This window comes from Callorhinchus milii, unplaced genomic scaffold (genome assembly GCF_018977255.1).
Source record: "Callorhinchus milii isolate IMCB2004 unplaced genomic scaffold, IMCB_Cmil_1.0 Scaffold8, whole genome shotgun sequence".
Taxonomy (NCBI): Eukaryota; Metazoa; Chordata; class Chondrichthyes; order Chimaeriformes; family Callorhinchidae; genus Callorhinchus; species Callorhinchus milii.
In genome coordinates this window covers 4648392-4672041 of record NW_024704749.1, presented here as the reverse complement: position 1 = coordinate 4672041, position 23650 = coordinate 4648392, and the positions used below count along the sequence as shown (strand labels likewise).

The following is a 23650-nucleotide window of genomic DNA, read 5'->3' as shown; positions in this document are numbered from 1 at the left end:
AGCGCAGAGAAAATTCACTCGAGTGATGCCAAGCATGAGGTGTTTTATTGATGAGGAGAGAGGGGCTGCAAGGAAAGGGGACTGGAACAGAGGAGGTTGAGAGGAGACCTGTTAAGTTATCCATTTGAGTGTTTCACCCACAAAACACACAGTCACTCCACTTTACAGTATATTCCGTGAAGCGAGGATTATTTTTCCTCTTATTACAAGTTCAAAGGCATGAACTTTGGATGAATTTATTTTACGTTTACACGGGGCCTTTTACGTGGACGTCTCAAAGGAACCTTTTAGAGGACGTCTCAAAGCGCTTCACAGGATTTACCGTAAAGTGGAGTGACTGTGGGTTTCTGTAGGCGAATGGTCGATTTTATCTGCGGGATTGTCGGATGGGAAACCTTCGGATTTCGAACGTTGCCGCTGGGATCTTTAACGTCCAACTGAACAGGCAGACAGGACCTCAGTTTAACGGTGGCTCTAACAATAAAGCACATCCCCAGCACTGTATTGGAGCGTCACCTCGGACTCGTAGGAACCCGGTTGTTAGTCGATTGGTGGATCGCTGTTCCGGGGGCAATAATTCCTTCAAAAATTTTTTTTTTTTAAAAATTGGTCACCTCAATCCACGGCTGTTTGTGGGGACGTTGCTGTGCACAATTGGCTGCCGCGTTTCGCCCGCAAACTACACAGTTAATCGAATTTACAGTATATCCCGCGAAGCGCTTTGAGACGTCTCGAAGACGTGATAAGGCGCTGTATCAAATGCAAGGATTATTGTAACGTGGGTGTGCTACGGACTGGAAATGCAGGACACTTTTGGCACATATAGGCCGACTTCTCGCACGCTTTCTGGAGCTGGAGAGCCTCGCCAGAGTAATGGTAACCGAGCGGCTCGCTTCCTCTGCAGTGACGCAATGACCCTGGGCTGGCAGATTTTTTTTGAATGAGAATTATCATAATTGTTCTGTGCCGAAAACATAGGGCAGTGAATGGCTCAGTAATCTTTTAGCGATTCCTATAGATTATCCCTTTATCTATTTTATGGGGAGTCCTGTAGCTCAGTGGTTAGAGCACACTTGCCTGGCAAGCGAGAGACCTGGGTTCGATTCCCGGCAGGGCGAAACCTTGGGCAAATTTCCTTACTCCACACGCCTGATAATAATCCGTCAAGAAATATACCACAATACCCACAAATATACAGTCACTACACTTTACAGTATATCCTGTCAAGCGCTTTGAGACATCTAGACGAAATATATCGTACATCAAATGCAAGGATTATTATTATTATTATTTCCACAGCTGGACAGAACACCGCTGTGCGCAATTGGCTACTGTGTTTCGCTCACAAAACATACAGTCAATTCACTTTGAGACGTCGCAACTACGTGATAAGGCGCCGTATCAAATGCAAGGATTATTATTATTATTAATAAAAAAAACTGACTTTTCCCTCCATGTCCATTGTCTTTGAGATCTACTAAACCAGCTCAACCACTACCCCTTCCCCTACACAGAAGCTCATTATTATTATTATTATTACACCGCCCATTTTGCAATAGTGGGAGATCGAACCTTCTACGTGGCTGTTTCCCACTAAAAAGTATCTTCACATGAAGAGCAGATGGACTTGTGAGTGTCATTCATCATCGCATTGACTATCAGCCAGTGCTAGGCAGTCAATGTCCCAAAACTTGACATTCTTTCCAGAAGACGTTTAAAAATATTTCCTGCTGGTAATGTCATGTCTGGTGTAATTATAGGCGTCTGAATATCACAGTCGCAACTGTCAGACAGACCAACGAGAGGTAATGGTGCAGTTCTAATTGATTGGAATGCTGTAGCAAGTGGATTGATGAATGGCAATGGGTTGTTACTCAACCTTCATCAGAAACAGTTGTTGGAACCTTCCTCCCGTTTCTGAGTGTCGTTGGTCTAATTGGTTTCAACAGAAAACTCTGGGAAAACAGCCCAAAGCACATTACTGACTGACTCCTAACTTCAGCACTCTGCCCTCCCCTGAAACCCAGCCAAAATGCGGAATAGAGAAACTTCCTCCCCATCTTCATAAGAGTTAAATCCTCCTCCCCGCCCCCCACACACACACACATACGCACATCGTTATATTTTGCCAGCAATTCAGAAGCCATTTCATTATGAAAGCTACATTAAGGCAATTCGGAAAAGGAGTCTCTCGCTCTCTCTCTCTCTGTTTTCCCTGCCTTTCCTGCAACAACAATTTGCATTAATATAGTGTCCCTCAAGCAGGGTAGTGTCCCAGAGCACTTGATAGTGGCGGAGCACGACGCCTAGCTGGGAGAAAGGTCAGGGCAATGCGGAGGGAGTGAGCGAGAGTGCTCCAGAGTTTCAGGGGGTAGTGGCTGAATTCCTTCCAACACACAAAAAAAAACACAGCTTGGAACAAACAGCTTGACAATTGGTTAAACACACACACACACACACACAAGATTTAATCAAAAGTATCAGCTTCAAAAGGGAATTGGATATGTGTTTGAAAAGAGAAACCTTGCAAGGCTATGGGGAAAGAGCGGGGGAGTGGGATTAATTAATTGGACAGCTCTTTCAAAGAGCCAGCACAGGCACGATGGCCGAATTGCCTCCTTCTGTGCTGTAGGATTCTATGATTATCCCTCGTCACGTGATTAACCTTATCATGTCGTCGAGACGTCTCGAAGCGCTTGGCAGAATATAAAGTGAATCGCCTGTATAGTCGCCCACAAAATATACAGTCGATTCACTTTACAGTGTATCCTGTGAAGCGCTTTGAGACGTCTCGACCACGTGATCAGGCGCTGGCTGTATCGAATGCAAGGATTATTATTATCATTATTATTAGCGTCATGATTCTATGACAAGCCGCCAATGTAACCGTTAGCAGTAAGGAACTGTAAAGTATCCATTACCTGCAGTAGTTGTGGTTGCCCAGGCCTCCTTCTCCGTTGGGGTACTTGTTGGTGTTGTAAGGGTGTTGGAAGGTTTCATTCCAATATAAGCAGGGCTTTCCCCCCTGCTGGGAGGTCTGATTTTGAAAGCCTCTGTAATCAGCACCGGTGACAGTGTAGCACTCTGCAACAGAGACAGAAATCAGTTCAATGATGAGAAGGGCCTGATCTGTGGCTGAGCGCAAACCGGCTCCTGATATTGCGAAGTCCTGTAGCATAGTGGTTAGAGTACTCGCCACACAAGCGAGAGGATCTGGGTTCAATTCCTGGGCCGGGTGAAACCTTGGGCAGGTTTCCTGACTCCACATGCCTCTGTGTATCTAGCAGTAAGTAGGAACCCGGTTGTTAAAGTCGATCGGTTTCCAGGAGTAATAATCCCTTCAACGAAAAATAAGAATGATTTGGTCACTCAATCCACGACTGTTTGTGGGACGCCTCTGTGCGCAATTGGCTGCCGCCTTTCACACACAATATATCCAGTCAATTCACTTTACAGTGCATTCTGTGAAGCATTTTGAGACGTCAGGAAGACATGATAAGGCGCTATATCAAATGCCGGGATTATTATTATTACAATGAGGAAATATCTGGTCTGGTCTGTATGTAACAATGAGGAACCTTAGTTAAAGAATAAAGCGACAAAAACTTTCACTTATTTAAAATGCGGCAGGTCTTAAGGGAATAGCGCTTACAGCTGTGCGCAATGGGTTACCACGTTTTGCCCACAAAATATACAGTCAATCCACTTTACGCCTCCACACCTCAGGCGTTGGCAGCATCGGCCTCCACGGCTGCACACTCAACCTCACTAAGCCGGTCAAGAACCTGGGTGTCTTGTTTGACCCTGAACTGTCCTTTCTCCCCCACATCCGCGCCATGATCAGCACTGCCTACCAACACCTCCGCAACATTGCCAGACTCCATCACCGCCTCACCCCTCAGGCTGCCCAAACCCTCACCCACGCATTCGACACATCAAGGCTCGATTACGGGAACTCCCTCCTTATCGGCTTTTCCAACTCTTCCCTTCGCAAGCTGCAGATCATCCACAACTCTGCAACTCTTGTACTCTCACGCACCAGGCTCCTTGACCCCATCACTCCCACCCTCGCCCGACTCCACTGGCTCCCCATCCCTCAGAGGATCGAGTTCAAGATCCTAGTCCTCACTTTCAAGGCCATCCATGGCTTTGCCCCCTCCTACCTCTCTGACCTGCTGACTCCCTACCAACCTGCCTGCTGCCTCCGTTGAGCTCCATGTCTCCTGTCCGACCCGCCCTTCCATCGGTGGCCGGGCTTTCAGCCTCTCTGCCCCCACACTCTGGAAATCCATCCTACAGTCCCTTCGCCTCACTTCCTCCCTCGCCTCCTTCAAGGCCGGTCTGACCCCTACCCCACCCCTCCCCCATGCTCGGGTCCTGACCACTGACTGTCCATCACCTTGGGACGTTCTACCGACATGAAAGGTGCTCTATAAATGTAATTTTGTTGTTGTTGTTTACAGTGTATTCCATGAAGCGCTTTGAGACGTCTCGACAATGTGATAAGGCTCTGTATCAAATGCGAGGATTATTATTATTATTGCTTACTGCTTATTACAGTTACTACACTCGAAGGTAACTCCTTGTGAAGCGCACTGGGCCGTTTCGACCTTACCAGGGGCTTGAACGTGAAAACCATCCCCCCAAAAATCGGGGTTGGCGTGTCATAGAGCGGCTCTGCGTCCTCTGCAGAGCAGAGCTACGGTCAAGGCTGAGGACTGGCCTATTGCCGGGCCAATTTCCGCTGACGAGCTTCGTCTCATTCACTCGCAGTGGCTCGGTGCCCAGCTTTCCCCTTGGCCGCACACCGCCTGCTAGTCTCACCCACAGCACTGAGGACAAACGGTGTCAATGGCCACTGGGACCCGCGTGCGAGCTCTCCCAGCTGGAGGAGGAAGGGGACAGAATGGGGAATAGAAACGTTTCATTGGAACCAAAGAGGGAGTTTTCTATAAGCCGCACAAAATGAGCCTTTGTGCGAGGCAGCAATACGATGCAGTATTACATTTGTACAGCGCCTTTCGCGCCGGGAGGACGTCCCAAGGTGCTGGTCGGTCAGGGATTTGGATCCGAGCTGGGGGTCGGGATCGAGGAGGGTGGAGGGCAGGAGGGTGGCCGAGGGTTCGGTCGAACAGGAGGGCTTTTGAGCCGCGCCTTGAAGGAGGCGAGGGAGGGAGCGAGGCGAAGGGAAGGTGGGATGGAGTTCCAAAGGGTGAGGGCAGAATAAGTGTCTGTCTGTGAGCTGGGTGGGGGGGGGGGGGTCGGGGAGGGGAGCAGGGGGGCTGTCCAAATTGAATTGTTTATTGAATAATTATCGATGGTATTCTCAGCGAATAACATAGTCGCTGTTACTAATAATCCTTTCGTGTCTGGAGGACATCTCCAAAGCGCTTCACGGGATTTTACTGCGCTGTGTGACGCTATCTGGTTGTGGGTTCAAGCCTCCATGTCAAGTCCTGGCAACCATCTGACTCAGAAACGAGAGAGCTACCAACTGAGCCAGGCTTACTTACTCCCAGCGACTGCCACTGTTATAACATGCTGCGCGGGTGTCACTGATCATATTGCACCCGCTTTCTTTACGCACAAAAGCAATGGGGATGAACTATTGATGCTGTGGTTTTTGCTTTCAACAGCTGGGCGCTCTCCAGATATCAAGCTTAAGCCTCGGACACCAGCGATCTTCCTAGAACCTGACTCGAGTGCAGAATGTGAATAATAATAAATAAATTAGCTGCCATCTTTTCTACAAATAATAACAATAATAATAAGCCTTGCATTTGATGTAGCGCCTTATTACGTCTTCGAGACGTTTCAAAGCGCTTCACAGAATACACTGTAAAGTGAACTGACCCCTGTGTTTGTGGGAGAAACTCGGCAGCCAATTGCCCCCAGCAGCGTCCCACAAACTGTGAATCGCTGTGGATTGAGTGACTGATTTATTATCGTTATTATTATTTTTTGAAGGAATTGTTACGCCCAGGAAAGGAATCCGCCAATCAATTAACAACTGGTGTAAACAGTGGTGTGTGGAGTAAGGAAACATGCCCAACGTTTTGCCCTGCTGGGAATCGAATCCAGGTGTCTCGCTTGCAAGGCGAGTGGTCTAACCACTGAGCTACAGTCTCAAAGACGTCTCGAAGACGTGATAAGCTGCTATATCAAACGCAAAGATTATTATTATTACAGGACTCCACGGAATAGTGAAACCTCGCACTTCGCTCCTCCTAAGAGTAGATCTCTCTCCCTGTCAGTGTCACCTCTAGTCCCTTGTACCTAGACATTCAAAAGCAGAGGGTGGGTAATAATAATAATCTTTTCATTTGATACAGCACCTTATCACATTATCGAGACATCTCAGAGCACTTCACAGGATATACTGTAAAGTGGATTGACTGTATTTTGTGGGCAAAACATGATGGCCAGTTTGCACTCAGCAATGTCACACAAACAGCCATGGAGTAAGTGACCAGTTTTATTTGGGGGATTTGCTGGCCAGGACAATAAGTCACGGGAAGGCTTCGTCTCGGGACTGATTTCCCAGCGCTTTCTGTCCTCTCCGTAACCAATGTCAATGTTGCGTGGTATCAGTGCTTCTTACAGATTCACAGCTACACCCTGTTGTTACAGCATCTAATTCATTACAAATACATCAGTTGTTGGGGTTGGAAGGTGGTCAACACTGTGACATGATTGAGTGGTTCTTATGATATAGAAAATGAGGCTTGGGATCATCCAAAACCTTGGATTGTATTACAGCCCATAACTCACTCCACCTCAACTGTTAGCATATTTTATAGATAGATCCTATGCCAACTCGAGACCACTCTGAACCCTGTCCGAGGCATCTATCGCTGTAGAGTTCTACATTCTCTCTCCTGTCTTCTGAAAACAACTTGTGATAAGTGTCAGGACATCATAGTTAACGATAATGATAATTGCAAGGTACAGTGTCGGAAGTAACAACAACAACAACATTAAGTAAGAATGCAAAACAAATGGACTCCATGGCTGGGATAGAACTTGTCAAAGTGGGTGCTGAGGGACATCTAGGGGTGTTAGTTGCCACCTTCAAGACCCATCTCAAGACCCTCCTCTTCGACTGTGCTTTCGATCACCCTGCTTCCCACCCCCCTGCCCCCCAACCTCCCGAATCCCGACCCCCAGCTTGGGTCCAAAACACTAACTGTCCAGCCTTGGGACGTCCTCTCGACGTGAAAGGCGCTTTGCACACGTAATTTTGTTGGTTGACTATGTCATAAATATAAGAATAATCCTTGCATTTGATATATATTATCACGTCGTTAATACCCATGAATAGCCACAATACCCATGAATAATTCAATTAAAAAAAAATGTGTTTTGGTTGTCCGACCAAAAAGCTTCGCCACCGTGAAGCGCTTTGAGATGTCTCAATGGTGTGATATAGTATCAAACTCACGGATTATATTACACATCTTATAACGCGTAGCGAGTAGCTCGAATACATTAACCCTCGGGCTCCTGACAGTGGCAGTCAGCATCGCTGGGAACAATCTAATCCGCCAGATAAAACGTGTTTGGATTAGATTAACGGGTTCAATGGGAGAAGGGTGACGGCTGTGAAACAACAGATGGGGAGATAACAGTCTTTCAATGAGGTTTCACAAAACAGCCGGTGCAGACCGCTGTGATACTCAGCCAGGTTCCCCCCTTGCTCGCTCGTTGTTTAGTCTGACAACATGCAATCCTAATGGTGATAGAGATCGCAGCACCGGGCCATCCTTTGAAACGCTGGCTACTGCTCCGCGTTCCTAAATCCAGTCATATCACGACGGCTATTCAAGCGAAGACTGGCTGCAAACTATTTAGCTCGAGGCAATTGCTGTACAATATTTCTTCCTTATCTCGAGGAAGAGTTGTGTGTGTGTGGGGGGGTGGGGTGGAGGGTAGGGGTGGGGTGGAGGGTAGTTGGGTGGGGAGTGTTTACTCAGGGCTATCGGAGAGATCCTTAGCATTGTAAAACCACGTTTAACACGTCTGCCTTAAGACACAACAGGTCATTCTACGCTCACGCCCTCGTGGTTGCTGTGACAGAAACTCTGTTGGTTATAATAATAATCCTTGCATTTGATACAGCGCATTATCACATCACTGAGACGCCTCAAAGCGCTTCACAGGATAGAATGCAAAGTGAATCGACTGTGTATTTTGTGGGCGAAAGGCGGCAGCCAATTGCACACAGCAGCGTCCCACAAACAATCGTGGATTGAGTGACCAAATTATCATTATCTTTTAAAGGGAATATTACCCCAGGAAAAGCAATCCGCCAATCGACTAACAACCAGGTTACTGCGAGATAAACCCAGGTCTGTGGAGCAAGGAAACTTGCCTAGGGTTTCGCCATGCTCGGGAATCAAACCCAGGTCCTCTGGCTTGCGAGGTGAGTGTTCTATCCGAAACACTACAGACCTCCATATGATCTATCCCGAGACTGCGCGGACTCACTTCACTGAAGCCCCACAACAGCCTCAAACCTCTTTAGCTATTTTGTTTTTGTGCTGATATTGCTCATAAGTGGCTAAACCACATGAATCTTCAGAGCGCCTCACTGTAAAATGCAATTGCATGCTCTTTTCTTACTTAAATCAAAGAGCCCTCAGGGAACAAAGCTCTTTACTTTAGTTGGTAAACGGTATCAGCCAGGTGCGAATGAACCACAGAAATGGGGAAGATCTCAAGTTTTAGTTTTCCCCCAAAGCCTCAAAAATTCCACTCGTTCTGGCTGACAAGACAAACATTGTTTAAAGTCTAAGGCTGCACAGACTTGTAAGAACAACCTTCATGTGGGAGATAGTTTTTCACAGTTCTTAATGATAATGGAATAATAATAATAATGCTTGCATTTGACACAGCGCGTTATCACCTCGTTGAGACGTCTCAAAGATCTTCACAGAATAGAGCGCAAAGCGAATTGACTGTAGATTTTGTTGGTGAAACGCGGCAGCCAATTGCGCACAGCGGCGTCCCACAAACAGTCGTGGATCGAGTGACCAAATTTGTTGCCCATTATAAAGCAAGATGCCACTGACGCTCTCAGTCATAGCTCACACAGGCTTTGGCGTTGAGGGCAATTATTTGTAGCTCGGTGGTTAGAGCACTCGCCTCGCAAGCGAGAGACTTGGGTTCTATTCCCAACAGGGCAAATGTTGGGCAAGTTTCCTTACTCCACACACCTCTGTTTACCGAGCAGTAAGTAGAAACCCAGTTGTTGGTCGATTAGTGATTAATTTTTCCGGGGATAATAATCCCTCCAAAAAAAGCCCCAATAATAATTTGGTCACTCAATCCACGACTGTTTGTGGGACGCTGCTGTGCGCAATTGGCTGCCGCATTTCACCCACAAATAAACAGTCAACTCACTTCACAGTATGTTCTGCTTTGAGATGTCTAGAAGAAGTGAACAGAGCTGTATCCAATGCAAAGGTTATTATTATTTATATTATTATTCACGAGGCCTTATAATATTTGCACTTTAACCGCCGCCCGAAAGGAAATAAATTTCAGATGTTCGGAAGGCACGTTCAAAACCCCAGCCCGGCCAAAAATTACAGCTGAATTATGAACCTGGTGCTTATTATTGCCAAATGTGTTCATTTCTCTTCTATCCCTGGAAAAGGTACCAGCGCTCACCAGTGAAGGTGCGTTAAACAAAAGGCTGTTAGGAAGACTATGTCGTGAGCATGAGTGTGATACACATCCACCAATGACACTCTCCTTCAGCCCGTGTTGGTAACATGCAACAATAACAACGACAACTTGCATTTATACAGCGTCCCAGAGTGTTTCACAGTGGGGGAATCTGACCCCGAGCCAGGGGTAGAGGGAGGGGAGGAGGTGACCATAAGCACGATCAAAAAGGAAGGTTTTTAGGTGAGATTTGAAGGTGGGAAGGAGGGGGTAAGGCGGAGGGATTGCGGGAGAATGTTCCAGAGCTTCGGGGCGTAGTGGCTGAAGGCACGGCGGCCGATGGTGGAGCGGAGGGGGCGAGGGACGAACAGGAGGCCGGAGCCAGTCGATTGGAGGCGCGGGTGGTGGAGCGGGGGGGTAAACCCTGTCTCTCGTCAATCGCCTTCCTGCCCCGCGTATCCCACCTCGACGGTCAGCAAGCATCACGGTTCACAGTCCCAAGGGCTCGGACTTGACCAAACTTTTTTGGGGGGTGTTTGACACATGCAGACATCCATCACACTCTCTCCCTGGAGGGATGCATCTTGCTTACCCGATTCTAGTGAATATTAGGCACAACAACAACTTATATAATGCCCCTTTTGCAGGCTAGCGTCTCAGAGCAATTAACATTGATGGAGCATGACACCGAGTTGGGGGGGGAGGCGGGAGGTGACCGTAGGCACGGTCGAAGGGGTAGCTCTTCAGGCACGACCGGAAGGCGTGAAAGCAGGTGGCAAGGCAGAGGGATAGAGGAAGAGCGGTCTGGAGTTTTGGGGGCACGGGTTGGTGAGAGACAGGGCTTGCGGACTTGAATGTGTGCCTTGGGATAGTGCTGGAGTTCAACCAACCAAAAACAGCTAGCTTGCCATTGCTTATCCAGCTCGGACCACCCTACCTGTTAGGGCTTTGACTTGCAGGGTTAACAGGAGCTGAGTGCGAGAAGGATCCCTGCCCCCAAGTGAATACCGATTGAATTAATGTTGCCATTAGCTTCAAAGGGACCCTGTAATTTTCTCAAGGTGAAGGCCTCATTAGTTTCCACAAGAATTTCAAACAACCCCGCTCGTCCTAGCTTGTCAAGGCAATTTTGACTTCAAATTTAAAATCACACAGAATTGTGGAAAATTCTTCGCTTAACTGAGTGTCAACTTGAAAGCCGTTTATCTTAAGAACAAAGACGAGGAAATTCCAAAATGAGGACTCAAGTGAAAAACCGTCTGCAATTAATAACAATAATAATCCCTGCGTTTGAGACAGCGCCTTATCACGTCGTCGAGATGTCTCAAGGGCTTCACAGGATATGCTGTAAAGCGAATTGACTGTCTGTTTTGTGGGCGAAACGCGGTAGCCAATTGCGCACAGCGGCGTCCCCACAAACAGTCGTGGATGGAGTGACCAAATTATTTTTTTTTTTGGCGGAATTATTACCCCTGGAAAGCATTCCCCCAATCGACTAACAACAGCAACAACCCACATGCCCCTCACACAGGGTAGCGTCCCAGAGCGCTTAAGACCGGGTTCCTATTTACTGCGAGGTAAAACAGAGGCGTGTGGAGTAAGGACACTCGCCTAGGATTTCACTCTGTGCAATCTTCAATTCTGTGACAAATTCATAGAATTTGGTCTTAACAAAAAAAAACAGCTAAATCTTCCATCACAGCTGGTTGATTTGCTGCACTGGATGGAAAGATACCATGTTGAAATAAAGTTCATATTGTCACGCTCACGATTTCGCATTCTTTGAATACATAAACCTTCCCACCGCACGAGTCCCAGCAGTAATACTATCATCAATAATAATAATAATAATAATCCACTGTACTTGGTGCAGTGTCTTTCACATCGGGTGGACATCCCAAAGCGCTTCACAGGATATAGTGTAAGGTACAGTGGCTGTGTGTTTGCGAACGAACTCGGCAGCCAATTTGCACACAGCAATGCATTGTACAACTATGAAGTGAGTGACAAATTGTATCTGGGGGATGGTTTGACCAGGATTCCGGCAGAATCTCCCTTCCCTTTTTTGAACATTAGGATCTTTGACAGTCACCCAAATTGACGTCTCATCTGAAGGACGGCACCTCTGACATCGCACCTCTCCCCCCTTCACTGCATCGGAACATCAGCCTAGACTAATCAGCCTTTGCACCATATCCCACTGTCCCAGTGTCAACACACAGAGGGAGGTGCTGCTCAACTGCTCGGATTTTCCACCCGATTAATTTTTAAATGCTTGTTATAATAGTAATAATACTTGCATTTGATATAGCGCTTTTCACGTCGGGAGGACGTCCCAAAGCGCTTCACAGAACACACTGTAAAGTGAATTGACTGTATATTTGTGGGCGAACGCAGCAGCCAATTGCGCACAGCAATGTCCCACAAACAGTCGTGGATTGAAAATGACCAATTTATTATTGTTTTGGTTTTGGAGGGATTATTATTAGGCTCTGTGTGGAGTAAGGAAACTTGCCCAAGGTTTCGCCCTCTGCCTGGAATTGAACTCAGGTTTCTCGCTTGCAAAGCGAGTGCTCTAACCACTGAGCTACAGGACTCCGAGATACTGCTATATATGTTGTTATCAACAGAATACATTAAGAAAGAATTGTGCCGGTGCTATAGAAATATTACCACCGTGGCTTTTTCATAATCAATCATGTGCCTCAGGGATTTAATTCACACAGCACAACAACAAAACTTATACATATTTTAACACAAAAGTAATTACTTCTGAACTGAGCTGCTGCCTCTAGGTGGAAGGGGTCAAGGGTGCAACATTATTCAGCCTCACAGTTCAGAGAGTACCATGGACTAGATAATAATGATAATAATAATAATAATAATCTTTTCATTTGATGCAGTGCCTTATCACGAGCAGGAAGCCAGTACCAGTCGAGCCAAGGCATAATAATAATAATAATAATAATAATCCTTGCATTTGATATAGCGCTTTTCACGTCGGGAGGACGTCCCAAAGCGCTTCACAGAACACACTGTAAAGTGAATTGATTGTATATTTGTGGGCGAACGCGGCAGCCAATTGCGCACAGCTCCACAAACAGTCGTAGATTGAAAATGACCAATTTTATTATTGTTTATTTTTTGGGGAGGGATTATTATTAGGCTCTGTGTGGAGTAAGGAAACTTGCCCAAGGTTTCGCCCTCTGCCTGGAATTGAACTCAGGTCTCTCGCTTGTAAAGTGAGTGCTCTAACCACTGAGCTACAGGACTCCAAGGCATGGGTGGCAGATTGGGAAGTGAGGAGGTGGGAGAGGTAGGGAGGTGGCAGAGGGTGAAGGGATGAACACGTACGGTCCTTTGAGCGAGGCAAGTGCAAGTCAATCAACCTATTGCTTTTCTTGCAGTTCACAAACGGGTGCTTTTGCCCGCAAACACACAGTCACTGCACTTGACGGCAACCACCTTTGCCGTGTTGTGGGCCAGATCCACATCAAAGGCAAGGATTGCAATAAATGTACGCGCTTAAAGAGTTCCCACACAATTTCCATTCCAACGCTAACTTAGCAGCGAAAGAAACATGCCAGTGTTCGTGTCAGTCAGGTACAGAGTGGCCTATGGTCATAAAAGGGAAGGTCACAGAAACCTCCCCTACACCAGTCTGACAGTTCTTATTTTCCACATCAGCAGACTTCAGACCCACGCCAGGGAGAGATTGACGATTCGGTGCAAAATAGTGTCCATTGCGTACGTGAGTTCAAGCAGCAATAAGAACAAAGTTCTTGATGAGAGCACTCGCCTCGCAAGCGAGAGGAATTGGGTTCTATTTCCGGACAGGGGCGAAACCTTAGGCAAGTTTCCTTACTCCAACTATTGTTTCCTATTACTAACAACATAATACCTATACCTACTTACTGCTCAGTAAACAGAGGCATGTGGAGTAAGGAAACTTGCCTAAGGTTTCACTCCGCCCGGGAATCAAACCCGGGTCCTCTCGCTTGCGAGGCTGGCCCACAGGATAGTGAGGATCCCTTCACCATCCCACAGTCTCTCAACTCAAAATGGCGAAAGCCAAATTAATAGCAAATAGTTTCGAAAAGAATACTCTCAGATAGGACAGGGCGGCAAGTCCAAGGGTCACAGGTTCGAGAGCATAAAGGACATTTTTAAGTGTATCTTTAATACCGAGATCAGTCACCAGCCAGAATTGGGATACCAGGATGGGAAGAATGGTTCAGGCCAGGAAATAGATATCATTAAAGGAGTCTATTGACATGGTAACGGGAAGATGGAAGAGTTGAAATTTTAATAATAGTAATAATGATAATCCTTGCTTTTAAGAACATAAAAATTGCTACACCAAATATACAGTCAATTCGCTTTACAGTATATTCTGTGAAGCGATTTGGGACGTCTGAATGACGTGATAAGGTGCTATATCAAATGCAATGACTATTATTATTATTATTATTTTTATTACTACACAAAAGAGGACCAAGGTCCATCTGGTTTGCTTTTCGCCGTTCTGGCAGTCGCTTGCACTTGTCATGTCCCAAACTATATACTGTATCCCAAGATAATAAGAACATAAAAATACTTTTGGTAATAATAGCTTTTGGTATGGAGCCTTTCACATCAGGAGGACGTCTCAAAGTGCTTCGCAGGAAGATGGTGTAAAATGGAGTGATTGTGGGCGAACAAAACACAGACACACATGGAAGCATGAGATTGATTTGACCAAAAGTCCGCCTTCCTTTGAACCTCTCTGAGTGATCTGTTGTGAAACACATTGAAATCATCAACGTAAGGGTTCGGAAAATAGAGCTGCTTCCCTCGTACACTTTATAGTGTCACCTGAACCCCTTGATTGAATTACAACACGGTAATCACTCCCGGATACCCTTTGTTGTCTATATGAATGACCTGAGCCCTCTCGTTCGAAGCCTATCCATTATTCCGTACATAAACCATCTGAACCATTTCAGCAGTAATCACTCCTAGCTATCCGTTACTCTGTGTACAAACCACCTCCATCCTTCAGTTGGATTGATTGAGACTGGAGCCCGGTTTGCCGATCGGATGTAAATTTACCAACATTGACAGACTTCTACACGCACCCCCTGGAACTCCATCCTCTTGGGCTGATTCCCTCCCTCGTTTCTTTCACCGCACACCTCTTTGACTGCACTTTCGGTCACTTTTCCCCTCCCCCTTATGGGGGAACTTCTACGCGAATATTTCTTGGCTCCGACCCCTAGCTCAGAAAGCCATCGAGCAGTGTGAAGCGTTTTGAGACGTCCTCCTGACGTGAAAGTCGCTGGATTGCACTGTCGACAGCTCATCTCACTCAAGCTCGTCAGTAAATGAATCAGCCCGGGCGTCAAATCGCAATCATCACACAGAGTATTACGTAGACTGATAGGACACAGAAACAGATCCATGCCAGTGTTTATACTCCACATTATTCCTGTTCCCCTCACTTCAACCTCTATTATTATTTGGTCACTCAATCCACGACTGTTTGTGGGACGCTGCTGTGCGCAATTGGCTGCTTCGTTTCGCCCACAAACTATGCAGTCAATTCACTTTACAGTATATTCTGTGAAGCGCTTTGAGATGTCTCGAGAAGAGAATTTCTCCTGGTGTCCTGGCTAACAGTCTCTCAAGTAAAAGGATTCAAATTCTGCCTACGGGATCTTTAACGTCTACCGGAACAGGCAGACGGGACCTCGGTTTAACATCTTATCCGAAGGACGGCACCTCCAACAATGCAGCACGGCCCCAGCACGGCAATGGAGTATCGGCTTAGACTATATTAGCTCAAAGTACCAATGTGGGGCTTTAACCCCACAACCTTCTCACCAAGAGGTGAGAGCGCTACCCACTGAGCCAGGCTGACACACACACTTGAACACTCAATGTCCCCACGAACAGCCACGAAGTGGATAACTTCAAAGACGTGGAGAGATGATCTTGCAGAGCACAAGCTCGCAGCTTCACATTCGATCTGCAGTGGCGTGTCAGTGCGTGCATGTCCTCGCTGCTTCCAATGATCCCTCCCTCCCTCTCTGCTCACTCCCTCCCTCTCCACTCACTCGCTCCCTCCCTCTCCACTCACTCGCTCCCTCCCTCTCCGCTCCCTTTGTGGCTCCGCTTTGCAGCACATGACAGAAAGGAAGAATGTTTCACATTAGATTACAGTGTTCAGGTCAAGAGTTATAACAGGACGGGTTATAGGGAGAGAGAGAGAGAGAGCCTCAGTTATCCCACACGGTTTGTTTACTAAATCACACCATTATAGTTTTGACAGAGGCTGATTCGATTGTGACATTCAATAGGGAGATAATAATAATAATAACTATTATAATGATGATAATAATAATAATAATGCTTGCATTCCATATAGCACCAGTCACATTAGGAGGAAGTCTCAAAACACTTCACTGGATTATTTTCCACTGCAGAACTGTAGTGACTGTGCAAACAAAAACAATTCCAATAATTCAGTCACTCAAACCACAACTGTTCGTGGGACACTGCTGTGCGCAATTGGCTCCCGCATTTCGCCCACAAAGTATACACTTTACAGTATATTCTGTGAAGCGCTTCGAGACGTGGCAACGATGTGATACAAGGCACGATATAAAATGCAAGGTTATTATTATTATTATTATTTGTAGGCCAATGCAGTAGCCAATTCATGCACAGCGATACCTCACAGATAGGCATGAAGTGAGTGATAAATTTTAGCTGGGGGATTGTTGAACCAGCCACCGGAAGTAACTCCCCTCTCTTTACATAGAATGCTGATGGGATCTTTAAACTCCGAATGAGCAGACAGAATTGACATTTAAAGTCTAATCCAAAGGACAGCACCTCTGACCATGCACCACTCCCCCAGGACTGAATACCTGGGGGACTAAAAACCGAGGCCCTCCTGATTGGCTCACGTCAGCGCCTCCGCACCTCAGACGCTGACACCATCAGCATCCAAGGCTGCACTCTCACCTCTCAAAGCCAGTCAGGAACCTCGGGGTTCTGTTCGACCCTGAGCTGTCCTTTCTCCCTCACATTCCGCACCACAACTGCACCGCCTTCCATCACCTCCGGAACATCGCCAGACTACGGCACTACCTCACCCCTCACGCTGCTGAAACCCTGGTTCACGCCTTTGTCACCTCAAGGCTGGACTATGGGAACTCTCTCCTCGCCGGCCTTCCCGCCACCTCCCTCCACAAGCTGCAGGTCATTCAGAACTCTGCAGCTCGTGTACTGTCCCGCACCAGGCTTCGCAACCACATCACTCCCACCCTCGCTCGCCTCCACTGGCTCCCCATCCCCCAGAGGATCGAATTCAAGATCCTCATCCTCACCTACAAGGCCATTCACGGCCTTGCTCCCTCCTACCTCTCCAACCTACTATCCCCCTACCTGCCTGCCCGTACCCTCCGTTCCTCTGGCTCCGGTCTGCTCCACGTCCCCCGCCCCAACCGCCCTACTATCGGTGGTCGGGCCTTCAGCCTCTCAGCCCCGAGGCTCTGGAACTCCATCCCCCAGTGCCTTCGCCTTGCTTCCTCCCTTTCCTCCTTCAAGGCCGGTCTCAAAACCTTTCTCTTTGACCGAGCCTTCAGCTCCCTCTCGACTCTCTTCCTCCTCCTCGCTCCCTCCCTTCCCTCCCTCACCCTGACCATTTCCCCCCTCCTCTCTCCCTCCCTTCCCTCCCCTCACCCTGACCATTTCCCCCCTGCTCGGGTCATGACCCAACTGTGCAGCGCCTTGGGACGTCCTCCTGACGTGAAAGGCGCTCTATAAATGGAATCTTGTTGTTGTTGTTGTTGTTGTTGAATACGAGTTCAAAGTCCTGATGTGAGGGGATGAACTCACAACCTTCTGATTCAGAGGTGAGAACACTATCGACTGAGCCAGGTCGACACCTCAAAAGATCACAACTTCCCACCTGAGTGATAGCAAGGCAGTTTCCAGGAAGAAAGACAGGGTGGGGTTGGGGGGGAGAGGAGAGAGATCCCCGAATTATCCCACACGGTTTGTAGAAATACAGACGAGCCCACAAAATACACAGTCACTCCACTTTACAGAGCAGCACATCCTGCGAAGCCCTTTGAGATGTTTCAACAACGTGTTGAGGCGCTATGTCAAATGCAACGATGATGATGATTATTATTATTAAGGAAATGGGATTATAATATCTGCCATCTGCTAAACCGGTGGGACAACAATATCAACAAAATACATTTTGTATTGCGCATTTCACGTCAGGAGGACGTCCCAAGGCGCTGGGAGCGAGCTCAATGGGATGAGGGCCATATTACAAATGGAATCCACTCGTGCTCCTACCTCCCTAAGCTAACCGCCGGAATCTATTCCAAGTTCAGAACCAGGCAATTATGTCTGACATCACGATACCAGCTGTGGTATAACCAGCGCATTCCTGGATGGATGCTGTTTATACTGGAGCGTGTATTACACACAGAATAATACTACTGGCTGGGTACCTGGCAATGATTAGAAGGGAGTAATCTAATTGTAGGGTACAAAGGCATTGTACTGTATATTTCCAAGAGCAAAGTCTGGGCAATTTTATAATCAGCCTCTGAAGTTGTAAAATTAGATTACAGCCTTGAAATCACTGCAGGGTGTATTTTTTTTTGAGGGGGAGGGTGGGGGGGGGGGGGGGATAAAGGATCTGTACAGACAGTTTGCCGAAATGGTCTTATTCAGTGTTTGGGGAGGTGGGTGCTTACAACCAAAGCAGTTGTTCATGAAGCCAAGTGATTACAAGCAGTTGGATGTTCTGATGAAATTCACATTGGAGGATTAAAAGGAGGCGGATTTTATTTTGAAAGAATAAGAAATAATCTGCGGTCTTCACTCACTCGGCATATAATCCTAACCATCCATGGCTTGCATTAATAATAATCCTTGCATTTGGTATAGCTCCTTATCACGCCTTCGAGACGTCTCAAAGCGCTTCACAGAATGTACTGTAAAATTGATTTGACTGTGCTTTTTGTGGGCCAATCCCTTCGTATTCACAAAGAGATTTTTTTAATTAATTTTTTTTTAAAAAGCAAACGTTCAGCCAGTTTCTGTGCGAAAATAAATGCAAGACAGCTTGGCCAACGATCAAATGAACCCTCCTTCTTTAAAGGGCATGTCTCACTTTGTGTTCCCTGATGGGCAAAACGTAACAATCAAATCACTAGTGAACGATTTATTCGTTTCAATGTTTAAAAAAATCATTACGGCTTATTATTATTATTCATTATTATTATCATTATTTTTATGGGGTGGGAGGGGGGGGGGTGGAATCTTCCCAAACAAATTGACTGCTGTTCTCTCTCTATTTGCTGAAGATTTTTTTTTAGACATCAGATCCATTTGGATGTTTTTCTATTTCCAACACACACAACAACAACTTGCATTTACACAGCGCACCTCAAGCAGGGTAGCGTCCCAGAGCGCTTGACAGTGGCGGAGCACGGAGCTGAGCCGGGCGTTAGGAGGGGCGTGAACGTAGGCTCGGTCGAATAGGAACGTCTGCGGGCGCGACCTGAAGACGTTCACACACAATCTATAACAAATAATGATGATAATCCTTGCATGTGATGCAGCGCCTTATCACGTCCTCAGGACGTCTCAAAGCGCTTCGCAGAACATACCGTTCAGTGAAGCGACCGTACACTTTGTGGGCGAAAAGCGGGCAGCCAATTGCGCACAGCAGAGTCCCCACAAACAGTCGTGGATTGAATAATAAGGCTGGCGATGTTGTGGGTTGCTTTGAAATTCAGCGTGGAGGAAGGGAGAGAGGGGGGGGAGGGAGGGAGGGAAGGAGAGAGAGAGAAGGGAGAAGGAATGTGCCTTTAAATTGACCAACCAAGCAAATTGGAACATATGCCAGTCAAAACCGTGTCTGTGGGGCAGATTTTTTTTTGCATCTAAAGTTGCATCATTATGTGCACATGTTGGGTGCAGATGGCACAGGCATTGATCGCTTGGCAGGAAAGAGCAGGGCAGGGCAGGGCTGCACAGGTCTTAACGGGAACACTTCTTAATTAAATCCAAAAGAATACAATTATGGGGAGTTTAGAGAGAGAGAAAGAGAAGAGAGAAGAGAGAGCAAAATAAAACAACTTGTTTTTCTTCTCTAATAAGAAGCAGCTTTGTTTTGGGGGTTGGGGGGGGTGGGGGGTGTAGACAGAGGATGAGTCCGAAAGTTATCAAGAGGGTTTTAATTAGAATATTTTTCCCTTGGGGGGAGGCGGGGGGGAAGGGGTATTACATTGTTACACTCTCAAGAGGATTTAAACCAAAATAAAAAACAAGGAATTTCCAAAACCGTCCTCTCTTTTTGTTTTTTTTTTAAAAAAAGGCCCCAAATGCTATTTTTTTCACCCGAAAAATTATATCGTGTAAATATTTTGTTTCAGTTCAGCCCATAAACTGTTTCCCAAGGACTGTAGACACAACAAAACAACAGCAGATCGCAGGCTGATAACTTTACAAGCAATTTACGTCCCCCAAAACGGTAACAACCTCTTTATTATATATTATTTTCAATTAAAGGCTTCACGCTTCACGCATGATTTACTCCTCTCTCTCGCGCTCACACAGGCGCGCATGCACATGTACACACGCTCTCTAACACGCGCACATATACACTCTCACACACACTCACAGACTCTCTCTCACACATACACACACACACACAGCCTCTCTCACACTCTCGCACACGTACACACACACACAGACTCCCTCTCTCAGTGTAAATTTCATTCTGTTATCAAGGTGTCAGAAAACAACAGGTGATTGCGTGAAACTTCCTAGAGGGAATATTCTCACAGGCAATGGATCAGGAGAGAGCCAGAAATGCCTATTTATCAGCAAACACAAGACATTATTTTTCTCTCTCTCTCTCTCCCTCTCTCGGAATAATTTTTGTCCACGTCAAGTCTGCACGTGTGTGTGTGTGTGTGTGTGTCTCACTCCCTGCATGACAGTCGGTGTCTGCACTCCTGAATCGATCTTACCTTAGCTGCCTTTAACAGGTTGAATGTGTTGCATTTAACACTGGCTGGTTGGCTAATCGTAAGAGAAATACAGTATACAGTACCCTCCTACCTCCTACCCTCCGCCCTGCCTGATCCCAACAGCCCCCACCACGCGCTCGGGTCCAAGTCCCTCACTGTCCAGCGCCTTGGGACGTTCTCCTGACGTGAAAGGAGCTACACAAGTGTCATTTTGCACTGGAGTTTTGTATTGTATTGTGCAGTATATTTGCTGCTGTTTTGTGCAGTATCTGTGCAGATGTGCATAAGCCCAATCAGTGAAGGAAAAAAGCAGACACATACACAGACACGCACATATATACACGCACACGCACATAGAAACATACACACACACATATTTACATACAAACACGCACTCATACACACACACATGATACATATATACACATACACACACACACTCATATACACCCACACTCATACACACACAAACATATATATACACAAACATATGCACACACACACAAACATATACACACACACACATATATACACACATATATACACACACACGCGCGCACAGATAGACACACACACAAACACACACACAAACATACATATACATACATACACACACATATACAAACAAACATACATACACACACGCATATATACACACACAAACATATATACACACACAAAACAAACACATATATGCACACAAACACATATATATATATACACACACACAAACGTATGTACACACACACTAATCTATTCACGGTTTGACTTCTCTGTGTGAGAATCAGCTGCAGTTTATGTCCATTTCCACTCAATTACAGTGAAGTGGAAACAGTGTGAACTTGACAGTGAAAATGGACACAGTCTGGGAAGCGCTTTGAGTCGCTTCGACGTGATTTAATCTGCTTTATCCAATGCAATGCGCATATACACACACACACACGTCTGTATACAATATACACTAAATAAATCGATTCACAGTTTTGCCCCAAGAGAGAGAGAGAGAGGGAGAGAGAGAGAGAGAGAGAGAGAGAGATAGACAGAGTGAGAGAAAAAGATAGAGAGGAAAATGAAAGTACTTGGAAATAAATACCTGTGAGGAAATGACAGCTATGTGTTCCGAGTTATGTTGTACACAGCTTTGTCGATAGGACACATTCATATACACACACACACACACACACAGGTACACACTGGCTCTGAGGTAACTCATAAGATCATCTCTCCCCCTCTCTCTCCCCCTCTCTCTCTCCCCTCTCTCTCTCCCCCTCTCTCTCTCCCCCTCTCTCCCTCTCCCTCAGATGAGCAAATGTGCAAAACACTCCTATCATTTCAGTTGATGGAAAAAAAATATCCGATCGGAATGTGACAAAAAGGTCTCATTGCAAACTATCGGCGAACCAAAGGATCAGTGTTCTTTTTTGCTGCCCTTCTGTACCCACTGCCCATCTCTACCCACTGCCCACTGTCCTGCTCTACCCACTGCCCTTCTCTACCCACTGCCCACTGCCCACTGTCCTGCTCTACCCACTGCCCTTCTCTACCCACTGCCCACTGCCCTTCTCTACCCACTGCCCACTGTCCTGCTCTACCCACTGCCCTTCTCTACCCACTGCCCACTGCCCTTCTCTACCCACTGCCCTTCTCTACCCACTGTCCACTGTCCACTGCCCTTCTCTACCACTGCCCACTGCCCTTCTCTACCCACTGCCCACTGTCCACTGCCCTTCTCTACCCACTGCCCACTGTCCACTGCCCTTCTCTACCCACTGCCCACTGCCCTTCTCTACCCACTGCCCACTGTCCACTGCCCTTCTCTACCCACTGCCCTTCTCTACCCACTACCCACTGCCCTTCTCTACCCACTGCCCACTGCCCTTCTCTACCCACTGCCCTTCTCTACCCACTGCCCACTGCCCACTGCCCTTCTCTACCCACTGCCCACTGCCCTTCTCTACCCACTGCCCACTGTCCACTGCCCTTCTCTACCCACTGCCCACTGCCCTTCTCTACCCACTGCCCTTCTCTACCCACTGCCCACTGCCCACTGCCCTTCTCTACCCACTGCCCACTGCCCACTGCGCTGCGCTGCGCTGCGACGACTCGCAAAGCAATAGCGACTCCGGGAATCGCGGACCCACTCACCCGTATTAAACTCTGCCCTTCCGAGACTGACCGCAAATCCGCATCCAGTGTGGAGCAGCAGCGCGACTGTCAGGTACTCCATTGCTGAGAGAGAGAGGGGGGAGAGGGGGAGAGGGAGGGAGAGAGGGAGGGAGAGAGGGAGAGAGGGAGTGATAGAGAGAGGGAGAGAGTGAGAGATAGAGGGAGGGAGAGAGGGAATGAGTGAGTGACTGATAGAGGGAGGGAGAGAGGGAGTGATAGAGAGAGGGAGAGAGGGAATGATAGAGGAAGGGAGAGAGGGAATGAGTGAGTGACTGATAGAGGGAGGGAGAGAGGGAGTGAGAGAGGGAGGGAGAGAGGGAATGAGTGAGTGATAAAGAGAAGGAGAGAGGGAGAGGGAGAGATAGAGGGAGGGAGAGAGGGAGAGTGAGAGTGAGTGATAGAGAGAGGGAGAGGGAGAGATAGAGGGAGGGAGAGAGGGAGAGAGTGAGAGTGAGTGATAGAGAGAGGGAGAGAGGGAATGAGTGAGTGAAAAGGTGGCGCACAGGTGGAAATTGTGGTGGAGAGACACAGACAGACAGACAGACAGACAGACACAGACTGACAGCTCAGAGCTTCACAGACACCTCCTCTCCCTCTCCCTGATCTCTAATCACAGCAATTCAAGAGCCCGAGGAAAGAGAGAGAGAGAGAGGGAGAGAGGGAATGGGAAAGAGAGAGAAAAAGGGAGAGAGAGAGAGAGAGAGAGATACACCACACAGAGAGATCCTATTACTTTCAGGGCATGTGACAGGAAGCCCTGAGCTCCC

The 23650-nt window shown here is 47.2% G+C and overlaps 1 protein-coding gene and 1 non-coding gene across 2 annotated transcripts in view; one reads left to right on the top strand and one right to left on the bottom strand.

Moving 5' to 3' along the window:
* kremen1 (kringle containing transmembrane protein 1) overlaps positions 1-22985 on the bottom strand; it is a 57083-nt gene extending 34098 nt beyond the window's left edge. The window contains exons 1-2 of the mRNA XM_042337548.1: positions 22863-22985; positions 2922-3084 (exon numbers count right to left, since the gene is read on the bottom strand). Of these exons, the coding sequence (XP_042193482.1) occupies positions 2922-3084; positions 22863-22944 (245 nt within the window). The 5' untranslated portion in view covers positions 22945-22985. The remainder of the gene's footprint in view (positions 1-2921; positions 3085-22862) is intronic.
* Positions 1045-1118, top strand: trnaa-ggc. The gene has a single exon. It is a non-coding gene; the product is annotated as a tRNA-Ala (tRNA).
* Positions 22986-23650: the final 665 nt, after the last annotated feature.